The sequence below is a fragment of the Danio rerio genome, chromosome 8, assembly GCF_052040795.2.
Source record: "Danio rerio strain M-AB ecotype USA chromosome 8, GRCz13ab, whole genome shotgun sequence".
NCBI classification, from domain to species: Eukaryota; Metazoa; Chordata; class Actinopteri; order Cypriniformes; family Danionidae; genus Danio; species Danio rerio.
The window spans coordinates 33,519,339-33,538,849 of NC_141028.1; the positions used below are offsets into that span (position 1 = coordinate 33,519,339).

The 19,511-nt window shown below is 35.5% G+C and overlaps 1 protein-coding gene across 5 annotated transcripts; it reads right to left on the minus strand.

Moving 5' to 3' along the window:
* Positions 1-78: 78 nt before the first annotated feature.
* Positions 79-18,563, minus strand: nim1ka (NIM1 serine/threonine protein kinase a). 5 transcript variants are annotated; one of them, XR_015498078.1, is made up of 7 exons: positions 18,418-18,563; positions 15,259-15,347; positions 9,901-10,439; positions 7,817-8,168; positions 4,490-4,758; positions 1,667-2,991; positions 79-1,497 (listed from the first exon to the last, which is right to left on the minus strand). XR_015498078.1 is itself a non-coding variant. In XM_087264873.1 (6 exons), exons 4-6 carry the CDS (start codon positions 8,106-8,108, stop codon positions 2,236-2,238), a joined length of 1,317 nt encoding a protein of 438 aa, XP_087120999.1. In that variant the 5' UTR covers positions 8,109-8,168; positions 9,901-10,439; positions 15,259-15,347; positions 18,418-18,563; the 3' UTR covers positions 79-2,235. The 5 variants fall into 5 exon arrangements, 3 of the variants coding, with proteins under 3 accessions (XP_087120999.1, XP_087121001.1, XP_087121000.1); XR_015498079.1 differs by lacking the exon at positions 15,259-15,347; XM_087264873.1 differs by having other exon boundaries at positions 79-2,991.
* Positions 18,564-19,511: the final 948 nt, after the last annotated feature.

The window sequence follows — 19,511 nt, forward strand, 5'->3', positions numbered from 1 at the left end:
GGACTATTGCATTTCTAAAATATTTTCTTATCCCTAAATGATACTTACACCAGACAAAAGGGAATTTTCAAAACAGTACAGTCCAAAGCACTTTATTACATTTATGAACAAAATGTGTGTCATCCAAGACATTAAGACAAATCTCTTGCTTCACTCTCTTACAGTCACTCTCTCCATTCATTCATATAGAAGACTAGTTTATTAGAGGCATCTCTGATCTCATTTTCAATTAAAAACAATAACAAAAGAGGTATATCAAATATATCTAGCTGAACTATAATTCCTGTGAGTTACAAATATGTGCGAAGAAGGCTGTGCAAAACAAATGTGTTTATTGTTCAACCTTTTGATTATTTGCTCAAAATTTGCTCTCGCTGCAGGATGAAAAAAGTTATGAAAAAGCCTGGATGTATGTTTATCTTGTCAGGAGGATGGTTTGAGTGGACAAAAAAATCTCCAAGAATCATGGCTAAAAGATTGCATAAGATAGTTCATCATCCCAACCCCAACCCCCCATTATTTGAAACATTATTTCATTGAAAGTACTTATAAGTATTGATGTACTTGTCTTTCTCTGTCTCGTTGCCACCCATTTCAGGAGGGCAGATTTGAATTTAGCAGCAAATCAATGATGTACTAAACACTCCAGGAACCAGCCTATGTGTGTCAAAAGGTTCTAATGCCGAGTTCAGACTGCATTATTTTATCCCCGATTTTAACTCGCTGACAGGTTTTGAGAAGGCCCTGACAAATGCCTGAAATCACAGGCAAATTGGTGGTCATTTATGTGAGTAACAATCACACAGAGTGAACAATTAAAAACGATGAGTCTAGCATGCTAAATATCTGGACATGTCTGTGATTCAAATCTTCAAATCATGCCATGTGAAATGTGTTCTAATTGAAAAGGGCATCGGCGATTACCTACAGCCAATGAGAGAGCAGCGTCCACTAGTATAGGTATCTGCAGGCCAGCGGCAGGTTGGGAGAGAAGTTAAAAGTGCTTATTTTTGGTCTATTTGGACAGAAATGAAGGAAAAACTAGTGGAAAGAGCACCCATGTCTGTTTGATGTGTCATCTGAGAAATATTACAACTGGATCAAAAAAAAGAAAACAGCTACAGAGAAATTGCGAATTCTCTTCAAAGGTCAGCAAAATACGTACCTTTTCAATCCCACTGAAGGCTTTTTTTCTCATTATGTAATTAATAACATAAGGAACACTATGTGACTTTACGTGTCATTTCTCACATGCATTTGGTTGTGAGACGTAGTTTGTGTATCAAGACACAGGGCCGGCGCATCCATAGAGGCGACCTAGGTCGTTAGCGACACCACTCCAACACCACCCCCACCCCCTGCTCCTCACTTTCGTCCTCAACACCCCAACCCCCCACCCTGCTCTTCACTTCACGAGCCGATCACTTCCTTTTTAACCTTTGAGTTTAGGGCGTCGTGATGGTCGTTTGCCTAAAGCAGGGGTGGGCAAACTTAGTCCTGGAGGGCCGGTGTCCTGGACAGTTTAGCTCCAACTCTAATCTAACACACGTGCTTATAGATTTCTAGTGATCTTGAAGACGCTGATCAGCATGTTCAGGTGTGTTTGATTAGTGTTGGAGCTAAAACGGTGTAGCACACTGACCCTCCAGGACCAAGTTTTCCCAACCCTGGCCTAAAACATCGGTTCAGCTTGCTCCGGCCCTGCCAAGACAAAGCTTGTTGGTGATTCTCCGATTATAAAGTCATACAGTATGAAACCCCCTGTTGTCGATCCATCTTACAGTGTAAACACAGCAGCTGCAGAATGCTACCCCAGATAGTCATGCAGTGTGAAAACATCTGTGACACAACTACTTTGTAAGTCCTGCAGTCTGAACTCAGCATTATCTAAAGTAGTTCCCCTGTTTTATTTACAGGGATATCACAGGAAGTAGTCAGTTGCTGGAAACTGCCTGCTCGTGCACTGTTGACTAAGTATAGCGTCGTCTATGGCATGCCTCCAAGTGCTTTTTTTTTTGTTTGAGAGAGAGAGAGACAAAAGTTAATCTCTGTAATTCAAGTATTCAAAAAATTAAGATTTTGTGGATTCATGCAAGAATGGGAAAAGTGAGACGATATTTCCCCTTAAGCAAAAGATTAAAAGGTTAAACAATAACAGCATTTTTGCCCGGCCTCCTTTTCTCAGATTTACCACCATATTTGCCAATATTACTGTAGGCCACAATCTCCTGAGCGTCACAGAATGATGCAGAGTTTAGATGTATGTCTAAGGCTCCTGTAAGTCTTCAGACGCTCCTTCTTAGCGTCCGTCCCGTTCACTACATGAGTAACCACTGGCATGCTTTCCACCGCCTGCCGTTTATGTGCACGATGTAAGAGGATTCGGTAGACTCCAGTGATTGAGCTCCTGCAGTCTTTGCCCTGGTTGTTGCGAATGTGCTCCGCGGTGATTCCAAACATCTCCAGCGCGTTCCTCACCTCTATCTCGTGCTCTTCTAGTTCCCCCGGCCCGGACTCAACCAGATGGTGCGGGTCCAGTTTGAAGGGCTCCATGGCTTTGGGAAACTCCACTGGTTGAAGCCACTCACAGGCCATCATCTGCTCCACGCTGCAGCGGTCGGAAGGCTGGGGTTGTAAGATGCCCCGGATCAGTTTCTGACACGGTTCGGGCACCCAAGTAGGCACTGTGTACGTCCCATCCAGAATGCAATGCTTAAGTTTGGCCACGGTTTCGGCGCGGAAGGGCATGGTGCCAGTGACCATGAAGAAGAGCATGACCCCCAGAGCCCAGATGTCCACACAGACGCCGATGTAGTGCTCGTCTCTAAAGAGCTCCGGAGCGGCGTAAGGCGGAGAACCGCAGAACGTGTTAAGGGTCTCATCACGACGGCTGACGGTGCTGAAGCCAAAGTCGCCCACTTTAACACAAGTGCTGCAGGTGTAGAAAACGTTCTCCGCTTTCAGGTCTCGGTGAATGATGTTATTGTCATGCTGTGAAAAGAGGAAGATCAACCTCAGATATTTTGGAGGGCAATGTTGATGATAATCAGATAGATGAACTAGAAAAATGGGATTTGAAATGTATATGGCATGACCCACAGAGCCAGCATGGCGTGTAATCGTGCATTTATAGTTCTGTGTGCCTGAAGGTGGTGAGGTGTATCAGGATGATAATGCACCAATACACACAGCAAGACTGATGACAGTGGTTGGATATACATGAAAGTGAAGTTGAACATCTCCTATGGCCTGAACAATCTCCAGATCTATATATGATCTGTACATTATAATTTTTTTTAATTATAACAATATTCACATAGACTTATTTATGACTCATCATAGCCAAATAAAATCTTACATAATATAATGTTATAATAATATAATATATTAAGTTCTCAGATGAAGTTTGAATTTTAAAATTATAATCATAATGTAGGAGTTTGTATGTTATTGTACCAGAGATGTGGGACTTGAGTCACATGACTTGATTTAAGTCAGACTTAAGTCACAAAACGTAGGACTTGAGACTTGCTTGACAAATATCCGAAAAACACTCGACTTGACTTGGACTTGACAGTCATGACTTGAGAATTGAATTGCACTTGAGTTAAATTACTCAAAATAACTTGTTTTTGTTAAATAAATAAGTGTTTGTTGTATATTAAGCATAACATACAAAACCAAAAAGTTACATATGTAAATATAAATTGCAAAATTTAAAAAAAAATAAATAAAAATTTGATTGATTGACTTGAAAATGACTTGCTAGACCAAGCTACGGCTTGACTTGACTTGAGATAAGCAGTGGCTCGACTTGACTTGAGTCTGACAAAAATTGACTTGACTTGCTTGAGACTTGAAGGTTAAGACTAGAGACTTGCTTGTGACTTGCACATGTGTGACTTGCTCCCACCTCTGGATTGTACATATGAATTGCTTTGCATTTTAAAATAAAACAGCTTCTGACAAAAGGGGCATCATGTTATTGACTGTGAAACTATGTATCTTACAGCCAAATTGAAAAAGTACAGTGCCATAAAATTACTTAAAATTGTAGTTCACAGAAAAAATAAGAAAAAAATCTTCAGTAGAACCTTACTGAAGATTTTTAACTGATCTTGACCTTTTTTCAGATGGTACGGAGAATGTTGACAATTATCTAGAGCAAGTTACCAAGTTGCACTATCACATATGTGTGACCGAAACACACATGATTCTTGACATGATTTGTTTACAAATGTTTCTTGGCCACAGGTATTCATTTTGTTTTGCATGTCTCTCTTTTTGACTTGACTCCATTTTATGAATCTCTAAGGATCACACTTTTAGCTAAAAATCTTCTGTAGTGTCCTGCTGAAGAAATAAATCACCTTCATGCTAGTATATATATTTTCAGATGAACTGTTGCTTTAAATGTAAGAGTTGGACTACAACAAGTCAAGAAGAGAAAACAATTCAATTGATTTGACTCTGTCAATGTGCATCTTACCATATGCTTCACGGCTGAGAGAACCTGAGAGAAGACAATCTTGCTGTCAATGTCGGAGAGCTTGCCCTCAGTGCTGATCTTGGTGTACAGCTCTCCACCGCCGGCGTACTCCATCACTAAATGTAGACGGGTCAGAGTCTCCACCACCTCATAGAGGCGGATGATGTTTGGATGGTGCAGCTTCTCCATGCTTGATATCTCACGGGACAGCAGCCTTTGTGTCTTCTGGTCCAGCTTCGTCTTGTCCAAGATCTTGATGGCAACTTTGTCTGCGGATGACAACACATTAAGTTTCAGGTACATTTTCTCAGAAAACATCTTTCAAAACGTCTTTGGAGCTTAACATTCATTCATTCAATTTTCAGCTTAGTTCTTTTATTAATCCGGGGTTGCCACAGCGGAATGAACTGCCAACTTATCAAGCATATTTTTTACGCAGCGGATGCCCTTCCAGCTGCAACCCATCTCTGGGAAACATCCAATCACACTCATACACTACGGACAATTTATCCTAGCCAATTCATCTGTATTTGGATTGTGAGGGAAACCGAAGCACCTGGAGCAAACCCACGTGAACACAGGGAGAACATGCAAACTCCACACAGAAACGCCAACTGACCCAGCCGAGGCTCGAACCAGCGACCTTCTTTCTGTGAGGCGACAGCACTACCTACTGCGCCACCGCGTCACCCTTTTTAAATTATTAAAAAATATATAATTTACTCAACCTGGTGTTATTTTAATGTTCTATTATTGCATATGTATTATACATGCGCTAATAACATACAGCATTGATGCAACACCAAGAGTAAATAATGATTTCACTTTCAGTTTTGGCTGAACTATATTATTATATCAATGCTTTCTAATCAAATTTGTTTATGGGAACTGTTTAGTCAGCAAAGCTCCGCTGTAATAAAGGAAAGACCTTTGAGCAGTTTTCGAGCAGGTCAGATATGATATGTCATGCGATACGGAGAGTCATTCTACACTCTCTTCTGAAGATCTGCAGCAGCTCAACACAAAAGTCAGTAGAAAATGCTCTGCGTGTGTAATTCACACCACAGGCTCCTATCCTTTACACACACAGCAATCTTTGATGAGGCCCACAGCAATTCTAAAGGTCTGGACAGAAATGTGACTCCTCAAATTGATCCATCTGTGTCTGGATCAGACAACTTGTCTCAGCTTGACTTTGACCGAGAACATGCTTTCCACATGATCAATGAAGACCTCACTGTTTGGACACAGATACACAACAACACAATAACAAATACACTTGCCCATGTCAAAAAACACTCAAGTCATTAAAAGCATTTCAACAATATATTTTTTACATTTATTTTAGGTAAAAATTAAATTTAACAGCCGGGAAGTTGAATTTGCCAGGAAAATGCTATTTAAAATGTAATCTTTTTATTAACTGAATATTAATTAAAATTTTATGTATTACATAAACAATTATTCCCTATTTGGGATTAAATATATATATAGTTTTCACAGTTGTATACACCTTAAGTGATAAGTTAATATCCAAATAAATTAAAAAATATATATAATTTATAAATTACAAAATTATTATTTTTAAAGTAAATAATATCTTAAAATACAATATTTAATATTAAAATCAATATAGTCTATTAAAATTCTATATACATTACTGTTAAAAAAGTTTGAGGTGGAGTAAAAAGGGGGGTAAGTTAAAAAAAAATAATGAAAATAAAAAATTTGACTGTGCAACGTAGCACTGAATCAGTACTGTAAAATTACTTGTGAAGGGTCAGAAAAGTCACCGTTTTCATCCCTGGAATAAATTTTATTTATTAAAATAGACATCAGTTGTTTTAGATTGTAATAATAATTTACTGTTTTATTGCATTTTGATCAAATAAATATGGCCTTGGTGAGCATAATATTTTTTCAAACGTTTAAATATTTTACCAACCCAAGCAGTGTATAGTGAATATTTCACTTGCATACTAGACATAATTATTTTAATCAGAAATATCAACATGTTAAGTAATGATGTGACAATTAAAATAAACAAATGCATAAAAAATAATTATTATAATTTATAAAAATGTTAAAATAATGCAATATAATTAAATGACAAATAATAAAAATAATTTATGTAAAGTATATATAAAATAATACAGATGTTTGGAAATTAATATCTGAAGTTTATATTCTTAATGAACAATTTTCTAAAAGCCTGTCTTATACAAAAAAAAGACTTTTGTGTTCCAGTGTTCCAGTCACTTTGCAATGTGTCAGTTGAAAAAAATAAAACCACTAAAAATACAAAAATTATACTTTTGTACAATTTAAAGATAATAGATTACACATAGCCTAATATATAAAAACAAAATTTCCACGCAAGAACAGACTTACTTTAAATTTAAATTAAATTTAATGTGTCTGACTTTTGAGGTAGACAGAACAGCTCAATATGATGCCTGAACTTACAAACTAATAATTCATACCACATCTATTTAATGTATTTCACTAATTGTAATTTAATTATGAAAACCCTGTTTTGTAGTAAAGTCAGGTTTATCAACATACCCTTCTCAGAGAATCTGAGAATCTCAGTAGCGAAAGGCACTATAGTTGGGTAAACTTAGATCACAGTGAATAAGAAAGTACAACAAATAATTTATTTACAATACTATTGGCTGAAATAATGAAAAATAAAAATAAAAACTCAACGATGGAGTTATTAAGACTTTAAAAAAAGGAAAAAATGACGTATGAGAACAATGACTGTATTCAGAGGAGAGAATAACATCAAATTTCTCTCAGATTTATAGACGCTGCATTAGAAACACCTTGCATAAGCGGTAATTCGTTTTTTGTAAATTGACGCAAAGATGATATAAAACATTCATAAATGCAAATAAATGTTCATTGTTTTTTTTATCATAAGCACATAAGCAGAAATCATCATACTTCCACATTCAACAATAAACTGCTGGTCAAACTTCTGGGCTCAGTACACTTTTAAACAAAGACTGATTCAATAGGTTGTATGAGCATTCCATTTACAGTGTCAATAAGCTGGACATAGGTACAAAGACAAAATGCAGTAACTACACATTTTGTTGTTGATATTAAGTTAAGTGACATCTCTTCATCTTGTGACAAATTCTCAACATTTTAGAGAAACAAGATTGTGACGATTGCTTTGACTAGAAAATCCATTTTAGTTTATAAACAAAAGCAAGAAGACACTTAGTTCAAGTTTAGTGTCTACGTAGATACTGCACTTTGCCTTTGGAGGGCAGTACTGAAGCTTACAGAGAAAAATCAAAGCATGTGTACAATTACCTTTGGTCAGTGCATGGATGCCCAGCTTGACATGAGAGAAGTTTCCGCAGCCAATCTCACCGCGTATCTTGTAGAAGCCGATGCGTCGGCCCACGGTGAGCTCTCGGACCATCTTCTCATCCTGACACATGTCCAGATTGAGCTTCTCCAGCGGCGTGAGGCGGCGCGCCTGAGTCCCCTCATCATCTGTGCAGATGTCAGAGCTGTCTTGACGGCTCCAGCGGGCATAACGCTGCGGACCCACGGATGAGACCCCGACAGAGACCCCCACAGCCGGATACACGGCTGTCATCCTGCCACACGCCACTGGGGGGAAGTGCTCATGGCAGGAGACCTGGAACTACACCAACACCTGACACAAACAACAATTTACACACTCAAAACAATGGCATCTTTAAGGAGCACATAATATAATGATATCATGTATAATAAAGGTCATTTCAATATTATTCTACATTTTTGAAATTATTATATAAAAAGCTACGTGATTAATCAATAAGGAGAAATATGACAGGCAAAAACTTGATTCATTTGAGTCTGTAGATTTCAATGAGAATACACAATTTTTTAAGGGTGTTTTCTCAAAAAGAGTTTTCATTAATCATAAATCTCCACTTTAGCACTACTTAAAACAAATTTCACAGTTTAACTTTATCTGTATTATCAAGGTTTTTACAAAAGGTTATTCATTCATTCATTTTCCTTTGGCTTTGTCTCTTTATTCATCAGGGGTCGCCACATGAATGAACCACCAACATATCCTGCATGTTTTACATAGTGATTGCCTGTCCAGCTGCAACCCAGTACTGGAAAATACCCATACACACTCACATTCACACTCATACACTATACAGCCAATTTAGCTTATTCAATTCACCAATAGCGCATGTCTTTGGACAGTGGGGTAAACCAGAGCACTCAGAGAAAAACCATGCGAATACGGGGAGAACATGTAAACTCCACACAGAAATGCCTCGAACCTGTGACCTTTGCTAACCACTGAGCCACCGTATCGGCCATTTGCAGAATAGTGTTAATTATAAATAAAAAGCAATAAAAGAGAGTTATAAAATTCCTCTGATATGTTAAAAATGTTGAACAATAACCATTTTGAACATGTGTGTGTGTGTGTGTGTGTGTGTGTGTGTGTGTGTGTGTGTGTGTGTGTGTGTGTGTGTGTGTGTGTGTGTGTGTGTGTGTGTGTGTGTGTGTGTGTGTGTGTGTACACAATATTATTATTATACAGTATACATATATATATACATATACATATACCGCTGTATACCAGATTTCTATATGGGATGGGAATATATATACACAGCATTATTGAGTACACCCATTTTGAAACTGAATATTTTTATCTATTTCTCAGTGAATATAGGCAATGCGTTTTGGTGCATTTAAACACACCAAACATATTTAGAAATTGAAAGATGATACAATTAAATTCAATCAAAATATTGCCTAAAAATTACAACTTACAAAAATTCAACTAAATTTTTCACATTTTTGCTTCTCTTAATTTTTCCTATTTTTAAAATTTGTCTTTACTATTTTTCTATAACAAAGATTTGGCTGCACTAGTTTTTGGATTGTTATTAGAAGTTATTTTTAGATAAGCTCCAGTTTTAGCTTCAGTACTAACTAATCTAATGTATATGCACAAATATAATATTGTATAGCTTCCTATTAAAAATATGAATTTAAAAGAGAGATTTGTGAGGGGTGTACTTATATACAAAATAAAATGAAATATTACAAATAATTAATCTCCAGGATATTGCAGTAAAATTATATATTTGGAGTCTAATTACTTTTTAATACTGAAAAGATTTTATACAGAAGATTTAAGAAATTAAGAAATTAATATATATTAAAATAATTATATTATAATATGATATAAATAATTAAATAATATTAAACAGTTTTTACAATAAAATATAATACAATCAATTATTCAGTGAATTTCTTTATAATATAATGACCATATTTCAAAAAAAATCAAACAAAATAAATGTATAATAAAAATATAATTTCACACTAGAAAAGCATTATCACACATACACACAGCTCTTCTTCCTCACCTTCACATGTTGTCCTGAACGTCTGTGTCGTGTCCCAAAATTAGCTCATTACGGCCCCATCTGAGCTCAAGGTTACACACATATCCAAAAATAAACGAGCAGACAATGAGTGTGGTCCAGATGCCCAGTGCTGTTCTTCCCTCAGTCCTGCATCTCCCCCAGTCTCATCACAAATGCCCCATTTAATTGCTGCATTGTGTCACCGATAAAAATAGCCCGAGGATCAGCATTGAGAGCGATGAAGGCTGTGATTGTTGCCTGGCTGCTATAATAATAAGCCTCCTTGAGGCTGTCGGTGACCCTGGCATCTTGTACGGGGCTTCCTCTCATTTAACATCTTCAGCTGGTTTGTCGGTCAGAAAGGAGGCAAACAGGGAGTCACTGCTTCTCTTTGGTTCATGTGTTGGGGTTTTTTCTGAGCTTCTGACTGGCTTTAGTCTTCTCTCTGGGATTAGCAGAGATCCTAATCCGAGTCTTTTTAGTGGATCCTAAATCTCCAATTTAAACTGGAGTGACTCAACTACAACTTTCCTGTTAACCTGGAGAGAGAGAGAGAATACATCAAGACCATGATAACAACAGTACACATACAGAGAGTAAATTATCTTATAGTAGTATTTGTACTTTTTAGCACACTTTTTAAAGAATTTTTTGTATTTTTTTTTTTGCCCATTAACCCATTAAGCTTTAATCAAAATTAGCAGCCGATCCAAAATTTTGATTAGAATTTTTGATTTGATACAATAATGCCTGGCTCAAACCAAAAGCAAAAGAAGTATTGACACATGTAGATACAGTAAATTCAAACACAAAAAGTTCAAATAATTCAACTTGAGCTGAAAAGTCACATGTGCTAAAAATATTTGGAGCTCCATGTTTGGTGTGAACCCAGCATGAAAGGCTATTCACACAGAATGGGTTTGGTCATGCGTTTTAAGTTTTGCTTGCTAACTACACATCTGAATATGTACTAGATACAATACAGTTTTTGTTCGGAATTGAAGCATAATAAAGTACTATAGAATTTTCTAATTGGCGAATGACATTATTTAGAGGAGTGTCTGTCATCTTTACAATGCGCCTTCATGATTTCAGGAAACGTGGCTTTGGATGGCAGGGGACGGACTGTGTTTTTAAAGCTATCATGCTAACGGTTAGCATTATGGCAGATCATCTATTGCACCTTTAAAGGTAGAAATAATCAAAACCTTTTTATGCTTTGTAATTTTATTAAATTAACAATGTTTGAAAGAAATATCCACATATTTAGGAAGAGTAAATATTTGTGTTTTATTTCAACAAAGTTATTAAATTGCAAAAATTATAAACGGTCAAAATGGCCGCCTCGGTAGTTCAAGTGTTAAGCTTTAATTAAGATGAGTGTACATAGTGGGGTTTTTTATTAAAGAAAAGAAGAAGAAACCATTACACAGATTTAGAATAGAATGTAAAGTGCTAGTGTTGGAGGATCCGGTGCATTTATGATGCATTTATAATTTTTTATATAAATTAAATAAAAGTCTTACTGCAAATTTGACTGGGGCTCAGTGTGTGCATTTGTGTTTGTTTGAGGATGCAATTAGGGTGAGTTTGCTGATGTAGTTCTTGTAACAACGTCCCAGAAGAGCCGAATATTAGAACACAGAGTGCCTCATTTCACTCTCTAGAGCCGCTGAGCACCAACAGCACATATAAAACAAACACCTCAAACCTTATACTCCACATTAAAACAAAACTCATGATGTATGAGGCAGTTATAAAATATCAGAGAAAGAAATACTTTTTTTTTACAAAGATGCATTAAAAGTCATATCAAAAGTGACTTTATGATGTTGCAATATGCATAAACTTAAATATTGAACAAGAGATAATGTTTACATGATAAATATTAAGCAACTTTTTTGTCAAGATAACAAGAATGACAAAATGGAAATGGAAAGCTGAACATTTTTCAAAAATAAATACAAACCTTCATTCATTTTCATGTCGGCTTAGTTTATTAATCTGGGGTCGCCACAGCGGAATGAACCGCTAACTTATCCAGCAAGTTTTTACGCAGCGGATGTCCTTCCAGCCGCAACCCATCTCTGGGAAACATCCACACATTCACACACACACTCATACACTATGGACAATTTAGCCTACCCAATTCACTTGTACTGCATATCTTTGGACTGTGGGGGCAACCAGAGCACTCGGAGGAAACCCACGCAAATGCAGGGAGAACATGCAAACTCCACAGAGAAACGCCAACTGAGCTGAGGCTCGAACCAGCAACCCAGCAACCTTCTTGCTGTGAGGCAACAGCACTACCTACTGCCCCACTGCTTCGCCCTAAATACAAACCCTTTAAATAGTAAATTCAATTAATTTAATTAAATTGTAATATCACTTTTGCATCTAGGGCATACATTTATTATTCATAAATATAATTACATAAAAGCAAGTTATTTTTTACATTTATAACTACAACAAATGGCCACTTTATTAGGCACACCTTACTAGTTCCGGCTTAGACCCCTTTTTGTCTTCAGAACTGCTTTAATTCTTTGTGGCATAGACTCAAAAATGTACTGGAAAGATTGCCCAGAGAGTTTGGTCCATGTTGGCATGATAGCATCACACAGTTGCTGCAGATTTATCAGCTGCACATTTATGATGCAAATCTCCCATTCCACTTCATCCCAAAAGTGCTCTATTGGATTGAGTTCTGGTGACTGTGTAGGCCAACTGAGTACAGTGAACTCAATGTCATGTTCAAGAAACCAGCCTGAGATGATTCGCACTTTATGACATGGTGCATTATCCTGCTGGAAGTAGCCATCAGAACATGAGTACACTGTGGTCTTCTGCATAACTGTTGTTTTTTTATCGGCTCAAACCAGTCTGACCTCTGGCATCAAAAAGGCATTTGCGCACACAGAACAGCCACTTACTGGATATTTTGTCTTTTTCGATCCATTCTCTGTAAACCCAACAGATGGTTGTGCGTTGAAATCCCAGTAGATCTGCAGTTTCTGAAAAACTCAGACCAGCCAGTCTGGCACCAATAACCATGCCATGTTTAAAGTCACTTAGATCACTTTTCTTTCCCATTCTGATCCTCGGTTTGAATTGCAGCAGATCGTCTTGACCATGTCTACATGCCTAAATGCATTGAGATGCTGCCATGTGATTGGCTGATTAGAAATTTGTGCTTACGAGCAGTTGGACAGGTGTACCTAATAAAGTGTCCTGTGACTATATTTTACAAAAGTAATGTATTTGTAAACAAATAAATGCAGTCTTCTTTCAAAAATACAAAATGCTGCACCTGTACAGACACCTTTATAGATGTGATTGTGTTTTTCTGCAGATTATACTGGAACACAATCCAGTGGTGTATAACAAACCAAAACTGTATTCCCATGTTCTTGTATTTTTATGATCATCTGAAAGTCTGAATTAAAGCTATATTATCCAGATCAGCAAAAAGTGTATTAGAGCTAAGCTGGTGCTAAAATAAGCTTATTATGATATAAAAATGTGCCATAAATAATCAGTGATTTAAAAAAAACCTAATGAGAACCAAAAGCATGTCTTCAAGTCAAGTAGATTTAATTATTTTTCCTTCACTCACTGAAAACAAGAGCTTAATTCCAGTGCCGTCAGTCATACGGCAAACATATTACATTTATTCAAGACTTCAACTTTTTAAAAATAATTTGTAATATTTTAACAGTTTGAAATAACTATTTTCTGTCTTAGAAGATATTTTAAAATGTAATTTATTTCTGTGATTTAAAATTATAATTTCCATTATTATTTCAAGTCAAGTGATTCTTTAGAATTCAATTTAGATGCTCATTTGCAGCTAGGGAGATATTTCTGATTAACAACACAATAATGCAACAAGAACAATAACTATAATGCATTCTATGACAAATAAAAATAACTTCTATCTTATATTAAAATATCAGTCATTCTGACGATTACTTAATTATTATGTAAACAGTAAACCTATCTACGTAATCAATGATGCATGTAAAGCATTCATTCATTTCTTTTATTTATATATTTCAGATTGCTCTACTTCACACCCTCTATGTAGCAAGAGTCGACACACAACATAGAGTGATGTTTCTTGTGAATACTCAAATCTTCAGGCTTCAAACACTTTTGAATGTGTATGTGTGTGTGTGTGTGTGTGTGTGTGTGTGTGTGTGTGTGTAGTTGCTGATTGCTAAAAGAGCTGCAAAGATTCACTTGCTGACAGAATTGTCTTTTAAAGTATAAAGCAAGCAGGAATCCTAAAACGATCCTTTCAAGTGCATGGATGTGCAATTGTCTGGATAATGATTCGCGCTTTTCCATCCCCTTTCTGACGTATACATAATTACACCAGCTTATGTATTATTTGTCTATTTAGTCAGTAAGTTCACCTCAAAATAAACAATTCTGTCATCGTTTACTTATCCTCAAATAGATTTCCTTTTGCTCTCTTTATGAAGAAATCTCTCAGATTAAATTAAAAACAGCTTTGTTTGTGTTCTCAAGATGAATAAAAGGCTTATGGGTTTGAAAGGATACGAGGATAAGTAAATGATGAGCAAATCTTTAAAGTGAACTAACACCAAGATTTCTAAGTAAACTCTGTCTTGTTAAATAACAAAAAGTTCATTGCTGCATTACCCTTCAAAGTGAAATTGAAAATAGCTCATGTTTTACAGCAAACACTGCTAATATAAACAAAGTATATTAAACTAAACTATAATTAAAACTAAACTAACAATATACATTTATAAACAATATAAACTAATATAAACTAAAAAAGATTGAAATATTAATGAGCAGTTCCTTTATTAAATCATTAACTGTAATCTAAACTACTAATAAACACCTCAGATACTCCCAAGAGGGGCTTTCCTTGCATATAATAAATAGCTGCAATATACTGTACATAAACATACCAACATGCTGTGTCGTAGTTTATGCAATGGCTTATCTCAGGAAAGAGAGAAAAAAGAATGGGTAATGGAAACACCATCAGTCTATATTGTTTTTTTTATCAACATTTATAAAACATTGCTAAAATGTTGTGCAATTATTTAAAGGAAAAGCTGGGGTTATGGACTTGTTGAAATCTAGATTTTCAGCTGCTTCGTCCTTTATTTAACCTTATGTCAAACATGTTTGGAATGTAATTTTTAAAGGTCAGTTATCCCATTTAAAGTGTATATTTTGCTATTTAAATCTTCTAAAATGCCATCTTCAGTATGTGTGACTCCTCTTAAGAATCTCCTCATTCAGCTGTTCTCTTCTACACTCCACCATTAGCTCTATGATCTCAGGGGCAGTATTTAGAAATGCAGTACTTACATCAGCTGTGTGACTCCCTTCATGCCCCGCAGGACAACAGCACTGACTAAGCGTTAAGCATCATCCACAGAGACCACTCCAGCTCTGATCTGCACATAAGATAAACACTCAACACATGGGACATCAGAGGCCCCTTGTTGAAGAAAAAAAAAATCACTGGCTGAGTTATTCTAGAAAATCCTTTTCTCTAAAATACAGGCATTTTCATTACAGAAAGTAATTATATTAATAAGATGCAATGATATATGAATTTCAGCCTGATGAATTCAAATACTAATATGATTTTTTTTAGCCTAATAACACAAACAAAGCACAAACAAGCTTATGTGATGTGAAAAATGACTTGTGCAATAAATATCATGTGTAAAATGTGCTTATCTTCGGTAGTTGACCTTGTTTCCTAGTGTGTGTTTCTATTACAATGTTTATTTATTGTGCTGTGGCTCAGTAGTTAGCACTGTCGCCTCACAGCAAGAAGGTAGCTGGTTCGAGGTATTTCTTTGTGGAGTTTGAATGTTCTCCCTGTGTTTGCGTGGGTTTCCACTGGGTGCACTGGTTTCCCCAAAGACATGTGCTATAGGTGAATTGAATAAACTAAATTGGTTGTAGTGTATGGGTGTTTCCCACCCATCCCCTATGTATAACATATGCTAGATAAGTAGGTGGTTCATTCTGCTGTGAAAAACCCCAGATGAAAAAGAGGGACTAAGCCAAAGGAAAATGAATGAATAACTTATTGTGTTCATCGGTTCCTTGTTTATTTTGTTTATTTTCTCATTTATTTATGTGTATTGGAGATGCATATTTACTAATTGCAAGTCGTGATTATATTGTCAAACTTGTTCCGGTCACTTTTGCTGGAGCAAGATGGCAAATTTATTTATCCCCATTTTATATATTTATATTACATGTTATACAAAAAATAACAATTTTTTTTTAACTACACACAAATATTTATCAATAAACAATTTGCATCTGTGTGTGTTTTCTTTTTTTCACTTGTTATTCAGTTTATGAAGGTTCCACAAACTACATTATCTACACAAAAATATCATATTTTGAAAATGCTAATTTTTGGGCTCAAGTCTTGTCCACTGCGACCAAAACATTTTTGACTGCAAATGTTTTATAACTGCAGCACTTAGCGTAAAATGGATGCTCAGCAACAGGCCATGCAAATAGTGTTCTAAAAAGGTCGAATTTAGTGGACACAAACCATTATTGTAAATGACATGTCCAAGAACGCAAAATGTTTTCTCACAGACCGCCTTCAACTCTGAAACTCTGTGCTTTGTTATGTCTTTGTTGTTTTTTTTAAATAAAAACAAATGACTTAAATTACTCTGTTTTACTCAATTAAGTGCTATGCATGTAAAATACAAATGTATGCATGTGATTTATCCAGTGTATTTCTATTTGTGGATTAAAGTCCTGATTTGTATGTGCTGGATTGCTACTATACACAAGAGAATCACAACATAACTTCCCAGCTATATTTAGTGAGATTAGGAACACATCTAACGGATTAAAAATACAAAATCAAACAAAAAGTGCTTAGGGGTTGCTCAAATAATGTTTCCACATTTTTCAAGTGCCTTGGGCAGATTTTTGCTGTTTACATCTACTTTACTGTCACATTTGAGGCAGCGAAATGTCCCAAACACCAATGCATTTCCTAACTTTTTTCTATAAAGTATATCATTTTTAAATAGTTGAGAAGCAAGTACCAAATTAAATGTAGTACATACTCAGCATGCAATTTCTGTGTACACACTCATTGGTACAGCTACACAAAGCCCCCCTGTGTGTGTTTTGATTGAGACACATGGCTAGAGAGGGGGAAAAGAACTCAGTGGTGAAAAGATCAGGGACAATAGGGGGCCAGAGGTGCCAATCTGGAATTTCCATCACGTAGCCACCCAATTTCAAATAATTTACTGAGGAATGAAGTAGTTAAAACGAAAGCAATTGTAAGTAAACTTTCTTAAATGGAAAATAAAATTTAAAAAAAAGAGTATGTTATATTAAAATACTATATATCATACACTTTTAAGCAAGGAAAAGAAAGCATTAAATTAACAGGTTCTGCCTTGTTCTAAAATTAAACCGCTAACTCTAAATAACTGCATTAAAATGCATGAAACTACAAGCATTGCACATGCTTTAGAACATGTTGATACATGTCTGAATATGTCCATTATAATGAGCCCTTAAAAAAGGAACATAATTAAGGAGTTCAATTGATGTTTGGACCTTTGAGGGGGAAAACATGCAGATTATGCCGCGAAACCACAAAAAAGGCTGTTTCCGTTGCATTGTGCTCTGGTAATATATTCCCAGCCCATCAAAGCACCTTTAATCTCATACCTAAAACCATGTTTCATGTCATCAAACTAAGGAGTCATCAAAGGAGACTGAACAAAAGTTGACATCAATCCCTGAGAAACTAGAAAGGATCATTTGGTATCATAAATTATAATATTCTCTGCAAATTAATACTTCTATTCAGTAGCCATTTGGGATCAGATCTATTCATTCAGGCCCAGAGATTCGCACACCTGTACTGTTCAAACACTGATGAGGGCTTTTATTATTTACACCTGAGAGACGCTGTAGACCCCCACAAATTCTCAACGCTATTAATCGCACATGGCACTTGATCAAAGGATTTTATATTTATTGTAAAGCTTCATTAATGTAACATTTAATTACATGAATAAGATAGGAAATAGTGAATTGTAAATATAATATTAATCAAATAAATAGTTATAATAATGTTAGGCAACTAGAGGTAAAATGTGTTATTAAAAACGTATTTTAAACACGTCCTAGAAGATTAAACGAATGCGTCTTAGATTTTGGTTCCTATTTAAAGTCAGTGCAATATTATAATAAAATATTTCACATAATAACAGCTATTTTTTAATAAGCCGACGCTATTATCTGCATTAAAGATTAATTATAATTTACATTAAAGCTTCCATAATGACTGCTGCTTGGTAATAAGGACAGGTACATCAACATCAGCATCTGTCGATTGATTTCTAAACAAATGGTATCTGGAAGCCTTGTTAACAATTTGTACCCATACACGAATTCGTCATGTTTTTTTGGCAATCACTGAATATGATAAGAATAGATAAGAGTAGTTGTCCTTACCTTTTCTAAAAGCATCCCGGTTGAATGTATCGTGCGTGTCCGTTGAGAGATCATTCAGTGCTCGGTGTGTGTGTGTGTGTGTGTGTGTCATTGGCCTCACTGTGATGCGCGAGAACTCCAGGCACCATCACAGCAACAGGGAGGTTAAGTGACGGACAGCGCTATCAACCAATCACAGACTGGAGGTGGGACTAAACAGGTTCTTAAACCAATAAGATGATTTGGCCCTTTTAATGCTAGAAATACATTAAAGACGTATTTAAAGTTAACCAACTAACTGACTAAAGCTTTTTGTGTGCTTATATAAACCAAAATTATAATGTAAATAATTATCCATTATTTGCTCATTTTAGAATAGAATTTGACTCCCTCCTAAAATCACTTCAACTTTTAAGAATAAAAAAACCTGAATTCCTGAAATATTATGCAGATGTATTTACAGAAAATTCTCTGGTTACTTCTTTAAGTGTCGTTGTAATTTTATTCATTTGTTTGTTTAATTTAGTATTGTTAGTATTATTAATTTATTATTATAATAAATATTATACTTCTATTATTTTTATTTTTTCCCTTTCTGTCTAATGGTATTATTTGTATCTGTATGTGTTTTTATATATTATTTATTACTATGTGTATTATTTACCTTTTTAAAATCTGTCTGTGATCCCTTGGACCTTGTTATGATGTTCTTGTATTGCCAGTTTAAGCAATAATAATAAAAAAATAATAAAAAATTGATACACAAATGTTTATTTCACCGCCTAGTATGTTTTAGAAATAAATCGAGTTTCAACACTGAAAACTGAACTGACACCGTTTCAATTTACTATAATCTTCTATGTGAAGCTGCTTTGACACAACTGTAAAAGCGCTATAGAAATAAAGATGAATTGAATATTTCCCCATCAGAAATATGAACACATGTGTTTTTGGGGGACTGTTGGTTAACAGGTTCTGTAATTAGAAAGTCATATAAAATTAATGTTAACCATACTTCACATTAACAGCACTAAAGCAACATTTGGTTGTTATATTTTCAGACACCCTGACTGCCCAACATAATATTCAAAGGTTCCCTAATTAAATCAAAGCAA

Bases quoted from the DNA above. Each gene is read 5' to 3' on its own strand.
- nim1ka (XM_087264874.1), bottom strand. From the start codon at position 8,108: ATGACAGCCGTGTATCCGGCTGTGGGGGTCTCTGTCGGGGTCTCATCC. The intron at 4,759-7,816 runs GTAATTGTACAC...TGTCATCCGCAG, and splicing joins CATCCATGCACTGACCAAAG to ACAAAGTTGCCATCAAGATC. The intron at 2,992-4,489 runs GTAAGATGCACA...CTCTTTTCACAG, and splicing joins TCTCAGCCGTGAAGCATATG to CATGACAATAACATCATTCA.